Source organism: Antechinus flavipes, chromosome 2 (assembly GCF_016432865.1).
Source record: "Antechinus flavipes isolate AdamAnt ecotype Samford, QLD, Australia chromosome 2, AdamAnt_v2, whole genome shotgun sequence".
Classification (NCBI taxonomy): Eukaryota; Metazoa; Chordata; class Mammalia; order Dasyuromorphia; family Dasyuridae; genus Antechinus; species Antechinus flavipes.
This window is the reverse complement of record NC_067399.1, coordinates 493369081-493383777: the sequence shown is the minus strand read 5'-3', so window position 1 is coordinate 493383777 and position 14697 is coordinate 493369081. Positions and strand designations below refer to the sequence as shown.

General features: G+C 45.4%; 1 protein-coding gene across 3 annotated transcripts in view; it reads right to left on the bottom strand.

Moving 5' to 3' along the window:
* GNAO1 (G protein subunit alpha o1) overlaps nucleotides 1–14697 on the bottom strand; it is a 250072-nt gene that overhangs the window by 30116 nt on the left and 205259 nt on the right. For 2 of the 3 annotated variants that reach the window (XM_051979874.1, XM_051979876.1), the window contains exons 5-6: nucleotides 12130–12258; nucleotides 9128–9257 (exon numbers count right to left, since the gene is read on the bottom strand). In XM_051979874.1, the coding sequence (XP_051835834.1) occupies nucleotides 9128–9257; nucleotides 12130–12258 (259 nt within the window). Of the gene's footprint in view, nucleotides 1–2757; nucleotides 2912–9127; nucleotides 9258–12129; nucleotides 12259–14697 lie in introns of all 3 variants that reach the window. The other variant, XM_051979877.1, reaches the window with a different exon arrangement.

Here is a 14697-nt window from a genome sequence, read left to right as displayed (position 1 = left end):
CATGCTCAGTAGAGTGGAGCGCCTTCTCTGCACACCATACAAGGATACACTGGGAAACCTGTGCATTCGGTCAGTCCTGTGGGAGATTTCACTGCTTTGTTCTTTCCCTTTTCCCTAGCTCCCCCCAGATCTGGAGGTATGGGTGCTCAGGGCTCTGCTGCTGCTCAGTAAGCCTAATTTGCTTTTTCCTGCTCTAGAGAGACCTCAAGGCCTCCTGAAGGTGGACAGGGCCAGGGAAAGACAAATGAAGCCTGCGGGAACCCCACTGAGCTATAGCCAGAGACCACATAGGCTCAGGCCTGAAAGGACATTTGGCGTTACCAGTTCTACAGAAGGAAATCCGAAGCTCAGAGAGGTTACACCGTTGCCCATAGTCACACAGTGAGTAGAACAGAGGCAGGATTTAAATCCAGGCATTCTGAGTCCAAATTCAGTGTTTTTTCTATTAATTACCCTTCTGCATCCTCCCAAATCCTGCTTAATGCTCACTTTCAGGAAGCTACCTTAGCTCTAAGCATCCCCTTCCCTTTGTTGCTCCTGTACGTGTGCCCAGTGAGACTAGAGCGGCTTGAGAGAGCTTTGTGATCTCAGGCCCTGTCAGCTCCATATCACGCCACTTGCAGTGGGACGTCCCCACTTGTCTGAGCACTGTTTCTGCTAGGCAGGGGTCCCCAGCGTGGAGACACCGGACACACCTGCCTCAGGGAACCCTAAGAAGCCCCCTCGCAGCGCGTGCCCTGCCTCCGCCGCTGTCTCAGAGACCCCTCGCGCTGCCTCAGGGGCCCCTTGTGCTCTCAGAGCTCTGAGGGATCCCTCCATTTTTCCAGAGATGGCTCACTTCCAGTGACTAAGAACCCCCATACAAACCAGAGGAGCCGACCGTCCAAAAGGGCCTCGCTGTTCCCACCTTGTCCAAACTTCTCATTGTACAGGGAAGGGCCCAAAGCCTCCACGGGGGAAGCCATTTGTCCCAGATCGCCTTGAGTGATAGGTGACTTAGTGGGGGCTCAGGCCCAAGTCCTCTGTTTCCAAACTCAGAGACTTTTCCACTTTACCATTCTTTGAAGGGATATGGACAGGGACTGAACCTGTGATTTTTTTTTTTTTTTTCTGTTGAGAGAATTGGTAGAGTAGGTAAAGCACTACTTTGGAGTCAAAAGACCCGAGTTTAAATCTTGCTTTTGTCACTTATTACCCATCTTACTATGAGCAAATTCTCACACTGGACCAGTTTCCTTATCAGTAAAATAAGGAGGCTTCAAGGTCCCTTATTATTATCCTATGATAATAATAACAGCAAATATTCATAGAGAGCCCAATATATGCCAGCACCATGCTAGGTGATTTACAAAAAAATTATGTCATCTGATCTGCACAACCATTCTGGGAAATGGGTGATATCTTTATCCTCATTTTCCAAAAGGGTCTGGTACAGCTAAGCCACCTTCCTTTGCGTATTTTTTGGTTAATTCTCTTGAAATTCTTGACCTTTCATACTTCCAGATTGCTGTTATTTTTTCTAGTTTTATAAAGTAATTTCTTGGCAGTTTGGTATGGCGCAGAATAAGTAGATTAATTTTGTTTTAAATTAATTTGTATTATACCGGCTCAGCCATCCACAAACCCTTGATAGTCTTCTGATTGTTTAGATCTAACTTTATTTGTGTGAAAAGTGTTTTGTATTTATGTTCATATAGTTCCTGGCTTTGTCTTGGCAGATAGACTCCCAGATATTTTATATATTTTATAGTTTTATAGTTATTTTAAGTGGAATTTCTCTTTCAGTCTCTTGCTACTGGACTTTGTTGGTAACATACAGAAATGCTAATGATTTATGTGGGTTTATTTTGTATCCTGCAACTTTGCTAGTTTTTTATTGTTTCTAGTAGTTTTTTAGTTGATTCTTTAGGATTGTCTAAATATACCATCATACCATCTGCAAAGGGTGATAGTTAAAAAAAGATAGTGATAGATACTCTAATTCCTTCCATTTCTTTTTTTTTTTCTTATTGCTAAAGCTAACACTTCTAGTACAATATTGAATAGTAGTAGTGTTAATGGGCATCCTTGTCTCATCCCTGATGTTATTGGGAATGCTTCTAGCTTATCCTCATTACATATAATCATTTTTCATATATATGTATTTGAAATCTATATTTGAGTCTTCCTGACTTCAAGCCTGGAGTTCTATATACTGTGCCACCTAGTTCCCAGATTATTTCCCACTACCAAAGAAGGTCAATTTAAAGGATTAAAAAAATTATTTCATGGGGGCAGCTAATGGTGCAGTGGATAGAGTACCAACTTGAAGTCAGGAGGACCCGAGTTCATACCTGACTTCAGACACTTAACACTTCCTACCATGTGACCCTGGGCAAGTCACTTAACCCCAATTGCCTCAAGGAAAAAAAATGCCTACAGCATTAAAATGTTAAGTCACTTGCCCAAGACCTCATAGTAAGGACCTGAGGCAGGACTTGAAACCCATGCTTCTTGGCTCTGTGGTCACTTCTCTGCTGCTGACCACCTATGCCCATTTTATATTCATTCGGGCCAAATAGCATCATGGAAGAAGTCTGCACTCAAACCCTAGATATCATACATTTTCCAGGCAAGATTTTGGATTATCTGCTGTTTGGGGGTTTTTGCTGTTCTATTGAATGAATCCAAATAATTAAGAGCTGATCCTTAATCCTAAACTTTCTGTTGCTCCCTGAAGAAGTCAGTTCAATTAGATGTCCCCGGCCTTTGACTCACCTGTGTATTCGGGAAAGCAGATGGTCAGTGGTGATGTCTTAATTTTCTCCTCGAAGATGTCCTTCTTGTTCAGGAAGAGGATGATGGAGGTGTCTGTGAACCACTTGTTGTTGCAGATGCTGTCAAAGAGCTTGAGGGACTCGTGCATGCGGTTCTGTAACAGAGCAGAGAAGGGCGTGAAGGGAAGGGCGCCATTCCCCGCGGGACCCAACATGCAGAGGGATCCCAGCCAGCTGAATCACCACTGACAACGAGAAAAGCTGAGGGAAAGTAGATTGAGGCTACGCGCTGTGTGGCCTGGACAGGACTGGTACAGAACGGTCCACACGGACGTACATGAATGCGGTCCCTACTCCATTCAACACACAGGCAAGGAGAGCAGGGCTGGGGCAGGGCTGTTTCGGGCGTGATGGGGAGGGGAGGCTGGGGAATCTAAAGGATTCCAGCTCATATATATTTAAATATATGTGGTCATGCATCATGCATGTAAAGGGGAGGAGGACTACTGTCGCCCACTGAACATGTCTATGTGGAAATATGGCTCATGCAGATTTCTTTGATCACGTTCTCATTCAATTTTGCCAGCAGGGTTTGGAGGTTGCACGCATTCAGTTGGATATCATTAACCGAGGACTGGTGAGATCCTCGAATTAATCCAGAGTTGGAAGCAGACACCAAGGGGGTACTGACGTAATGATCTTGCTGTGACTTCTGCCCACTGGGTGATTCATTTTTAGTCTGACTGGGCAAGGACTGAAGGGGAATTTATCAGTGGCTTTTGAGGGGATGAGTTTCTCTGGATGACAATCCAAGAAAAGGCTGGGAGGGTGGAAACCCAAAACAACATAACCAAAACAAACTAGGAAAAAAGATACAAGATCAGGGGAACAAAAGGCAGAAACAATAATAAAAAAAAAATAGGTGGAAATCAGTGGGGTGGACTGGGAGTCAGTAGGCTAACCTGTTCATATCATGGGGTTTGGGGAGAATATTAACTTGCTGGCCAGTGAGTCCCGAGGCTTAAATACACAGAAGCCAGAGTAGCTTTGGGGTTATAGGATGGAAACGGAGACTGAAAGAGGATGATGAAAAGGACAAATGAAAGCAAAGTGATTGATTCCTAGGGAAAGAAGGGAATTCACAGCAAAGTCACCCCGCATCGTCCCAACCCGCTGCTGCTTTCAACTCTTAATGGGGTTGGTTTGATTTAAGGGAAGGGCTTCATACCTGACAGATTTGGTGGCTCTTTCAAAATATGCTCAGCTTTTGGTCTTTGTTGGGGAAGATAAGAGCAGGTAGTGGAGGAAAGGCTGTGGTGTGCAGAGGCCTGGAGACATTGGGATCGAGGGGCTGGTGCCAGAGCTGTGCTCCCCAGGAAAGGACGAGAGGCACCCCTCAGTCCCAGGGCGATGGCAGGCAGGGTGGGGGGCCTTGCCCCACTGGAGTGTGGATTCTGCCCCTGGGTGGTACCAGCTACGGGCCAGGGCCCCCACCATTGGAAGTTTGTGTTTTGATAGTGGGTATGACATGAACATAGAAAAAGTATCTCATTTTATAGGTCCCTGGCCCACATCTTAGCCAGAAGCAGTTCCTCAGGCAGGGGTGGGAGGCCCTTGGGTACTTCCAATGGGTGAATTGCAGCTCAGGCTTTTATTCTTCTTCCTTTTTGTAGCAAAGAGGGATTCATAACCCTTTCTTCCCGGGAAATCACCAAAGAGCAAGTGTGTGCTGGAGGCCTGCGGCTGGAGCCCACAGACTATATGTACGTGCTTTTCTGCAGCTAGTAGAGTAATAATGTACATGTATGCTTTTTCCTCTATCACATTTGCAAGCTTCATACATCACAGACTTATTTTACAGATCTGTATTTGTGTATGTGTATGTGGCAGGTATATGTAGATAAAAGGTGCATATGTCTATATTTATATCTTTCTCATCTTTTCCACCTCCATGGCAGCCATAGCATCTACCTAATGCTTCCATTCTGAGTAGAGATAACAGCTAATTATTAATAAGAGCTAACATTTATATAGCATTTATATATACAAAGTACTTTACATGTATTATCTCATTTGATCCTCCCAACAACTCTGCAAGGTAGATGCTATCATTACCACAATTTTTCACATCAGCAGACAAAGGTTGACTAATTTGCTCAGGATCACACATTTGAGGTAGGATTTGGACTCGGGTCTTCCTGGCTCCAAATCCGGCACACTATATGCATGAGTGCTGTATAGAGGGGGTTCTCTGAGACTCGCTTTTTTCACTCTACCTTTCGTCATTCCCTTTACCTGCTCTTCTACCTCTCATTTTTAAACTCAGGGATTAGATCTCCAGGGAGCCTGAGAGGTTAGTGCTTACTGCGTCTAGCTATCCCCTAAAGCACAGGTATGACAGAGCGCCCTGAGTGAAAACTTGCAGAGGATTCAAGGACTTCTGGAAATGAGGTGACTCCAGCACCCTTTGAGAGCTAAGTCAGGTCACAACCTGGTAAGGAGGGAAGCATGTGTAGGGCCAGCCTGGCTCCAAGCCTTGTTGGGTTGGCCGGCCCAAAGTCAATGCTTTTGGTCTCTAATGAAAAGGCACCAAACAAACCGGCCAATCTTGGAAAATCTGGACATTTCTGGTGCTGCTGGCCCTTGGCTCCATTTGCCCATTGAAGGAAGAATGTTAAAGCATTGTAGGAGTTCTTTAATCCCTTTTCTGGAGATGGGCATTTTGTTTTTGACACCATGAATTTTTTTAAAAAGTGACATCCTACAAGGTGAGGAGAGGCTGTTGGGAAGGGAGGAATGTGGGAGGAGACTTTCCTTTTTGTTCCCCCCAAAGTCTAAAGGAGGGAGGATAAGAAAGGAACTGGGATTGTTCCCCTTCATCAACCAATCAATCAACCCTGCTACTCCTCCTTTAGTCTCTCCCTGGGCTCTAGTTAGGAGTGAAGAGGCAGAAAGAATATTAGAAAGGCAAGGGAGAGGGGGAGGACAGGAAGGAAAAGACAGAAATGAGGAGAGAAATATGTTGTCATCAGCTTATAAGAGGCAGAGATGAAATAAAATTGCCAAGCCCTACAATTACCCAGACATGCTAAGAATTGGAGCGAGACTTTGGATTCCACACCCCATTTAGGACAACCCTGGATAGGAGCTCCTACAACATGGGATCCATCAGGATTAGTCCGGAGGCACCGGTCACCTGTAGAGCTATTCAGATGGCATGGCGCTGCACCGTGTCTTGTCATCACTATGGAATCATTTCTAAAATGGACTTTTTCCAGCCCAAACCTCACATTTAGTTTTGGAAATATGTCTGTGTTACAGGAAACTTCCACGACCAAGAACCCCTTTCCATTATTAATATGACTATAAACTCACTTTGGTCAATCATGAGGACTTTTTTTGTAGGCGGACATATTACAATAGAATGAATTAAAAGTAACAATGAAACCCAGTCTTTATCCTCTTGCCCTTTACACCTGACCCCAGGTCACCCCATCTCACCCCATCTTTTGCCCAGTCCTGTCAGGCCTGCGAGCCCCATCTATATCATTCCAACTCCTAGTTGCTCATCCGGCCCAGTCTAGCCCACGGAGCTTCCAAAAACACAATGCCACGTGAGTAGGAACAATCCCTGTCCATCCTTCTTACAGTGCACGTTGTCTACAACCCACTTTACACACCCATGGTCTCCGCGCCTGCCTCTCACTCTTACATAGATGGGTTCTGGAATTGAACATCGAAAGCACGGTGGGGAGACCTCACAGATTAGGCGGCTTCGGCTTCCTCTGCAAGTACAAAGCACGAGGGGGCTGCTCGGAGGTGAGATGCTAACGGAAGACCCCAGAAGCAGCTTCAAATTCCAGTAAGGGTTGGGAGGATCCAAATACTATGTGGGAGCATGAGATTAGGGGACTGGTCAAACTTACATAGTGAGATAGCCACGGCTAGACAGATCAACGGACTTCTGGTCCGACAGTCTTCCTATTGTCCCTCACAGTCTCTGCTTCTCACCAGAGACGGCCCCTTAAGAGGTGACCCTTTGTTAATGTTGATGAGGAGTGAGCATCCATTGAATAAAGGACTGGTCCCTCTATTCCACTCTCCAAGGCAACCAAAGATAATGCAAACTGACTGGCTTTCAGGAAGTCCAGGGCAATACCTTCCTGAGAAGGAATCCAGGTGGACCGGGACAAAGAGAAGATCAGTTCTCTGATGTCCCCTCTTCACTGTCAGAGACCGTGATTGTAGGCTCAGGCATCTGACTAGGAGAAGCCACAGGACAAATGAATTTTAACAACAGCTGGGATTCCTCCCGCCCCTGAGCCCCCACTATGTGCCCAGCTCTATGGGGGTCATAGCAGGACCCAAAGAAAGCTTCTTTTCTTGGGCAGGATGGTGCTGAAAGGCCAGCTTCAGAGACAGGTTAGAACTGAGGGATGACACTTGCCTAGATATGCATATTGGGCCTAATGGATCATCCAACAACCCAAACTCTTCATTTTATTTATCCAAGTAGTGTCTCCTCTCCAAATGTGCACTCTCTCTCTCTCTCTCTCTCTCTCTCTCACACACACACACAAATATTAATCCTATTTTACATCTTGAAAGTACTTTTATGTTTTAAAAGTGTTCATGACCACCGCCGACTTTAATCCTTACAACAGGGAGTTAGGCAAGGCAAAAATCGTCCTGATTTAACAGATGAAGAAAATGAGGCACAGAGAGATTGTTACTTGTCCAAGGTCGCCCAGAGAATCAGTGAAAGCACCAACACTGTACTTCAGATCTCTTGATTCCTGGTCCCAGGGTCCTGTCTCTCATGCCATGCTATTTCCCCCCTCTCCCCATCATCAGACCATCATCAGTGCTGGTGGGAGCGCGCAGAGACTCACTCGATAACAGAAACGGCCTCTTCACCCCACATTTTGAAGATAGAGGAACAGAACAACCACCTCCCTCCCATAAAAGTACAAATCACGTCGCCCCAGTCCCCATTATACTCCTGACAGTGTTCTCAGATCACCCGGCCCTGCCTTGGCTGCTCCAAGTACGGCTGCTGTTTTGAGAGGTGAGGAGTAAGAATGTTGATTTTTGACTGGACCTGCAATTTTCTCTCGTGCAAGGAATTTCCTACAAGGGAAATCCCATTGGCCAAGGTCCCCAGTCTGTGGCTTCTCCTCTTGGCCAGCTGCCCGGGGTACTGAGAAGTTACACTACTCACCCAGAGAAGTAATAAACTGCTAATAGTTTCAGAGGTGGAACTTGAACTCACATCTTCCTAGCTCAAAGGCCAATCCAGGCCTCCACACTGGCTCTCCACGGTGTGATGTGGATTGAAGTAGGCCGGCCTCTGAGGGAGGCTGTGTATGCTGGTGGGATGTGGCCTGGGAATGGTTTGTAGGGTTTTGGAAGACTAATTTGCGGTATTTTGGTGGCAGTCAGCTTTGCCATACTTGAAACTATATCTGTTCTCTAGACATGGGACTTCTTAATCTTTTTTACATCATGGACTCTTTGGCAGTCTGGGGAAGTCTATGAACCTCTTCTCAGAACATTTTTTAAAATGCATAAAATAAAATACATAGGATTGCAAAGGAAATCAATTATATTGGAATAAATTATTGGAAGTTATTGGAAAATCTTTTTTTAAAGTACATGGACTCCAGGTTAAGAACTTTTGCTCTAGATTAAGTTTGGCACCAGAGAGCACAAGTAATTTTCTTCTATCTAGAAAACAGGTCAGTTAGCCAGTTAAGGTATCACATTCATTGGTAGTGTGCCACAATAAGTGGCACAGTCACTGTTAGTCTGGGCAGAGATTCTCTCGCAGACAGAATCAAGTACTCTCTGAAGATCTTAGCCTTTCTAACTAGGACCAGTCACCAGTTAATTTTCTCCAAAGTCATAGAGGGGACTACTGCAGCCACAGTTTCCATTTTATTTTCCTTATTTGCCTATAGACTGATTTCTTTAGGTTTTGATTAATTTTTTTTCTGATCAACTACATGGTTAGTGACAAAGTTCTTGTTTCTGAGGCCTGACTTCTTTTAAGAAATCTATAGGAGGTTTTATGGACACCTCAGACCTTCCTGAGTGTTGTCATTTCCCTCCTTTTCCTGCATTGGTCATTAAGTGGTGATTCACAACCAGGAGCATTTGTCAAAAAGGAACCAAAAGTCCACAGCTTTCTTTAACTAAAGGCCTCCCTAGCTTAGGGTCAATGCTAACTGAAATTGGCTTTTTCTTCTCCCTTCTCCCAGGTTCGATTCTGGAATGGACTCAGAGAACTTACCCCTAGCCAGGATCCAACCTCCCAGGGAAGGCTGAGGAGGAGGCCCAGAGCCAGTGTCTTCCTCGGCGGGTGGACTTACCGTGGTTTCGTCTTCATGGAGCACCTGGTCGTAACCGCTCAGCGCGACACAGAAGATGATTGCTGTGACGTCCTCAAAGCAGTGAATCCACTTCTTGCGTTCAGATCTCTGGCCTCCGACATCAAACAGCCTGAGAGGCAGAAAGAGAGAGGGAAGAGGAGGGGATGATTCCAAGGCGGGCGGCTGGAGCGTTCCGTCTCCCTCTGCACCCCCCATCTTCACCCCATCCACTTCCCCCTAACGCGGTATGTGCGGGGGGAGGGGAACAGGGGACTGAGAACTTTCCCAGGAGTGTCCCAGGAGGCCCAGTGCCGGGCCCTGCACCTCCCAGGAGCTCCTTGCTCCCCCGGCATGCTCCTGAAGGCAGGAGTACACCTGGCGGGCGAGCCAAAAGAGACTCCCGTCCTCAAAACTCATTTTCAGAAGTGAGTGCCTCTCATTTAATTTCTCAACTGCAGCCCTTCCAGGGCCATTCCCCAAAGCTTGAGAATACAGAAGAACACAACCTTTGGAGCACTCGGAACCCCAGTAATCCTGTGGGCCTCAATTTAAAATACCGTGGGAAGCCCCCTCCTTTCAAGCTAAGAGAGACAAATCTTCATGTTTATATGGTGGCATTAACTTTGGGAAGCTCTCTTCTCGTCATATTACCTTTAAAATGACAGTCAGGGTCAATATTATCCTCATTTTGCAGATGAAGGAGCTAAGCCCCAGGCGGGATGTGACCCAGTGAGTTAGACCAGAATAGGTCTAGGACCTCCGCTTCCTGACTCCCTGATCCTATTCCCTTCAGTACGGGAGGGGCAGCAGGAGCAGTAGACCCCCATGGGGGGAAAGCCCCACATTTTTCAGCCAAAGTGGCTTAATCATTCATCTCAATCAAAACAAAGGGAAAGGTGGGGGTGACCGCTCTAATGATGAGGCAGTAGTCTACAGATGACCCAACGTGCTGACTGTGGCAGAGAGGCGAGACTGGGTGGCTGGCAGGCAGGAGCAGCCTTGTCCCACCTGCAGAGAAAGCTCTTGGGAGCTGCAACCTCATTAAACTGGGAGAGCACAAACCCGAGAGCCTGATGTCAGCTCGTCTCCTAGCTTTTCCAGGCCCCCTAAGTGATAGTAACATTGGAAAGGGCCTTGGAAGGAGAGCAGCTCAGACTCACCTGACCTTGGTCCCATGATCCCACCCGAAGAATCTAGAAATGATCAGGATTCACCCAACTCCAGTCAGGTGGGCCCAGCCGATGGCCAGCAAGAGGTGACTTTAAGCCTCAGAGAGCCTTGATCACATTCTCCACAAACATAGTCCAAAGAGTGGGCAGGGCACATTTGGCCTAGGTAACAGGGCCTGCCTCAACAGTAAGGGCAGGGCAATCAGGGCCCTCAGGGGCTGGGTGCCAGAGGCGGAGTACGGCCAAGACCCCCTTGGTTCATGGCTTTAGGCCTTCTGACATGGAGCAGATTACTGAGCTCGAGGGCCAAGTCGTCCAACCTCAGGTCTACAGCACATGTCATCAGCAGTCCTGGTGAGCCGGGCCAGTTACCACAGCTTCCCATGGCTTCCCAAAGGAGCCCTGCCCCTCCTACCTCAGCCACTACTCCTGGGACCCCTCCAGAGAAGCCAGAGGGCTGCACGAGGACTCTCCGAGCCCTGCCTGTCTCCCCACAAGGATATCCATATCTGAAGTCAGTGAAAAACTAGAACCAGCAGGAGCTTAAGAATCCAGGTTGGGCGAACAATGGAAAATGGGAGAGCGTCTCTTTTGTTTCTTCCTTCAATCCTGAGAAACCCAACATGCAACTCCTCACACCCTCCACATGGGTCTTCCAGAGGAACTCTTCCTCCTTTTGGTCAGCTGGCCCCAACACAGAACCCTTGAGGACCCAGAAAGCAGTGGGACAGGTATGGTCCTTTCTCCTGGCTGTCTACCTAGCCTGGTCACCCACTGGGGCCTTCTAAAAGTATCTGGACTTGTATGAGGGCAGACGGTGTGTATTTTTCCTCTCTCTCTCCTCCACCCCATTCTGCTCAGTCCATTGAATGACCATCTGCTCTACTCACAGGGACCTGATTGTTTCCCTTTGGAAGTTAGATTTCCCACAGCAGTACTTCTACCACATCTGGAGTTTTGCCCGCTTTTTCTCTCCACTTATACATATCTTACCCATCCTTCAAGGTCTGGCTCATGATCCTCCTCACTAAAGCCTCTTATGATCACTCCACTCCAAATTAATTTCTCTTTTGCTGAAGACACTTGCTGGGCTCTTAGTTTAACAGAGAATCTTAAAGTTGGACGAGACCACAATAGCTATCTTCTCTGGTTGGCACCCAAGCTGCCATTTTGCTTCTGCCTAAAGACCAGCCTTCAAGGAGGGGGAACACACTTCAGTCTATCTCTAATTATCTGAAAGTTTCTCCTTATGTCAAATCCAAACCTGCCTCTTTCCAGATTCACCCAGTGCTCTTCTGCCTCATGAGGTCAAATAGAACCAGCCTAATCTCTCTTCCAAAAGATAGTCTTCCAAATACCTGACTTTAACATCATAACTCTGCTGAATCTTCCCTTCTCTAGAAATACCTATTCCCTTCTCCTCCTTTCAATCAATATTCATTTTATATTATCTCTCGTATCTCTTAACATATAAGACTCGATAGTCTCTGATTGTTCCATGTGTGTAATTCCTACTTCCATCATCAGGATTCTTGAGGACAGACTCCATGTTTGTTCTAACCCTTCACACACCTTCCCAATATCTAAAAAAAACAATGTTTTGTGCATGCTAAGTGACCTGAAAGGCAGCCTATGTTCCCTTAAGGCAGCAGCAGAGTAGAAGGGGAGGAGAAGGAGGAGGAGGAAGTTGGAGCATTAATACTAGCTTGACTTGTATTACCCAGATCACCTCTGGTCATAAAGTTAGTTAGTCCTTGTTTATCTGGACGGCCCATCTCCTTCTGAGACACTTTCCAAATACCATGGGCCAAGTGTGTTTTCCAGTGACCTCACCTGAAGTGGAGGTTTTTGAACGTGAAGTGGGTTTCTACAATGCCGGTGGTTTTGACCCTGGTTCGGAGGATGTCTTGCTCTGTGGGCTGGTAGTCCCCGGCTCCAATTCGATCTAAGCTGTCTAGGTAGCTGGGAAAAGACAAAACATAAAAGGAACAAGCTTGCTCATATAATCTGACGAGGACACTCTTAGAAAACTTGCCTGCTGATGCTTCATTGCCTTGTATGTCTGGGAACCATCCCTGGGCAGGACCAGCTCAGCTGAACTGACAGATTCTCACTGGAGCCTCTGACCAATACAAATTAAGCCCCCTTCCCAATGGTGGAAATGACCTTCCTAATTTTGATTCTTGTCTTACACACATCCTTGGCTTGATTTTTTCTTCCTTTAATCGTTCCTGATCTTCCAGTCTGAGCTGATGTCTCCTATTAGCCTATTCCAAGTTTAGCAGACCCTCAGCATTGCCAATAGAATGTTTTTATCTGTTTGATTTTGAATTCCCAATGATTAGATGCTTTATAAATATGTGTTGACAAATTGATTGACCAGTGATATCATGGCTATTCCTGCCAGAGTCATTCTTTCTTTGGGGTCTCCCATAACACTTATGTGCTACCTTCTAAAGCACTACATGTGATAATGTGTATTTTAGTTTTTTGTATTTTTAATTAAGTTCTTCAGGTTCCTTTGTCTTTCTTTCTTAGGATCCAACACAGTGCTATGTTCATAGTCGATGCGTAATGAATATCCAAGTAAAGAATATCCAAGTGCGTAGCCCCACAAGAGCTTTGTGCCACACAGATTTAGCTACTAATATTCAACTAGAAAAAGGAATTAATATTCAGTTTTATGACTTTTGACATCTTTTATGCTGTCTTTATTTCTCAATGGTTAACTTTTGTTATTCTACAAGAAAAGTCCTTATAAACACTGGAGATAGGGTGTGTTATTTCAGGACAACTTGGCTGAATTCTCTTTCAAGATGGTGAGAATCCTCTCATCTTCTTGAGACCCTCACAGAAAAGAAAGAGAAGCAAAAGTTTGTTTTGTGTCTTACAAGCTGGAGGATTGAGAACCTTATTTCTAGGGGCCTCAGGACTTTGAAAGGGTTCAGACTTAAGGCAACAGGAAGAGTCATTGACGGTGGCAGGAAGACATGGATCACATAGATTAGCATCTCCTAGCATTTAGATCTTAGAAGTCATGTCATTTTATACATGAGGTGCAGAGGTAAAGTAATTTACTTGAGGTTACACAGGGAAGTAAATAATATAGTGTGGATATGAATCCAGATTCTCCAAATCCAGTGACCTTTTCACTAAATTATGCTAGGACGTAAGCTATAGAGGAGTTAAGTTGAACTCCTCCACTTTAATAGGAGAGAAGCAAATAGCTCCTTGCCCTCTAACAATGTCTTATCAGCCTGCGTTTCTAGCTTTTATTATTTTTTTTTTTGCATTAAGTCTCTAAGCTCAGTTAGATTTAGGAGATATTATTTACTTACTTCCCCACCATTCAGGATGCTGTGGACTCATTTCTTTCCCTAGGTGATTTTTTTTTCCTGACTTTTTGACTCTATTCCACACTGGTCCCATTTTCCGAGGGCAATCCTCTTAATGATTATACATGAGTTCATGTGGCAGGGACCTTCTCCAATTCCTTTGGAAGAAAAGTCTGGGCCTCCGTGATAGAACTTCTAGGGCTGTGATACTATGATAAGGCTCTGGGCATCTGTTTTCTCATCTGTAAAATGAGGGGGCTGGACAGGATGGCTTCCAAGATCCCTTCCTGTTGTAAAGCTATGATACTGTGATAAAGATAAAAACTGGTCCCAGCTGCTTCAGGCCTATAGGCAAGTGCATTAAAAGCAAGGTTGAGATATGGTTGCTAAGGTAACTGAAGACCTTGAAAAATAGCCTTTGGCAAGAGCCTGAAAACCAACAATAACAGCCAACAGTAATAACAGTTCACATGTTTGGAGTGTTTTAAAAGTTCATTTAGAATTTAAAAAACAACCCCAAACAACTACTACATGAGATAGATAGTATTAATATTATCAAACACATTAACAACATGAAACTGAGTCATCTAGAAGAAGCCTCATGGTGCAAGGGAAAGAGTGTTTGAGTTGGAGTCAAGGACCCAGATTTGAATTCCAGCTCTGCTTCCTACTAACGCTAATCTTGGAAAAAACCAATGACCTTTCTGAATCTGTTTCCTATTTTATAAAATGAAAGGATGGGACTGGATATCTTTTAATATTCCTTTTAGCTCTAACTTATGATGCCAAGTACAGAGTTCTGTTCATAGCATCATGATATTCATGGCATTCCTGGCTCACTTTTATTGTGACTTGTCTTGATCAGTGTCAGGGAGAAGTGGAAAATAAGGGGGGCGATCTGGGCGTGAGGGAGTGGAGAAATGATTGAGCCAGGGAAAAAACAAGATTTCCTTTATATAGCTGGCTTCCAGATGTGCAGGGTGTTCTCTTCTGGAGGGGACTATTGATAGTCCTCCCTTGGAGGAAGTCAAGAATAAGGGTAGGAGAGGAATAAGAGGAAGATAAT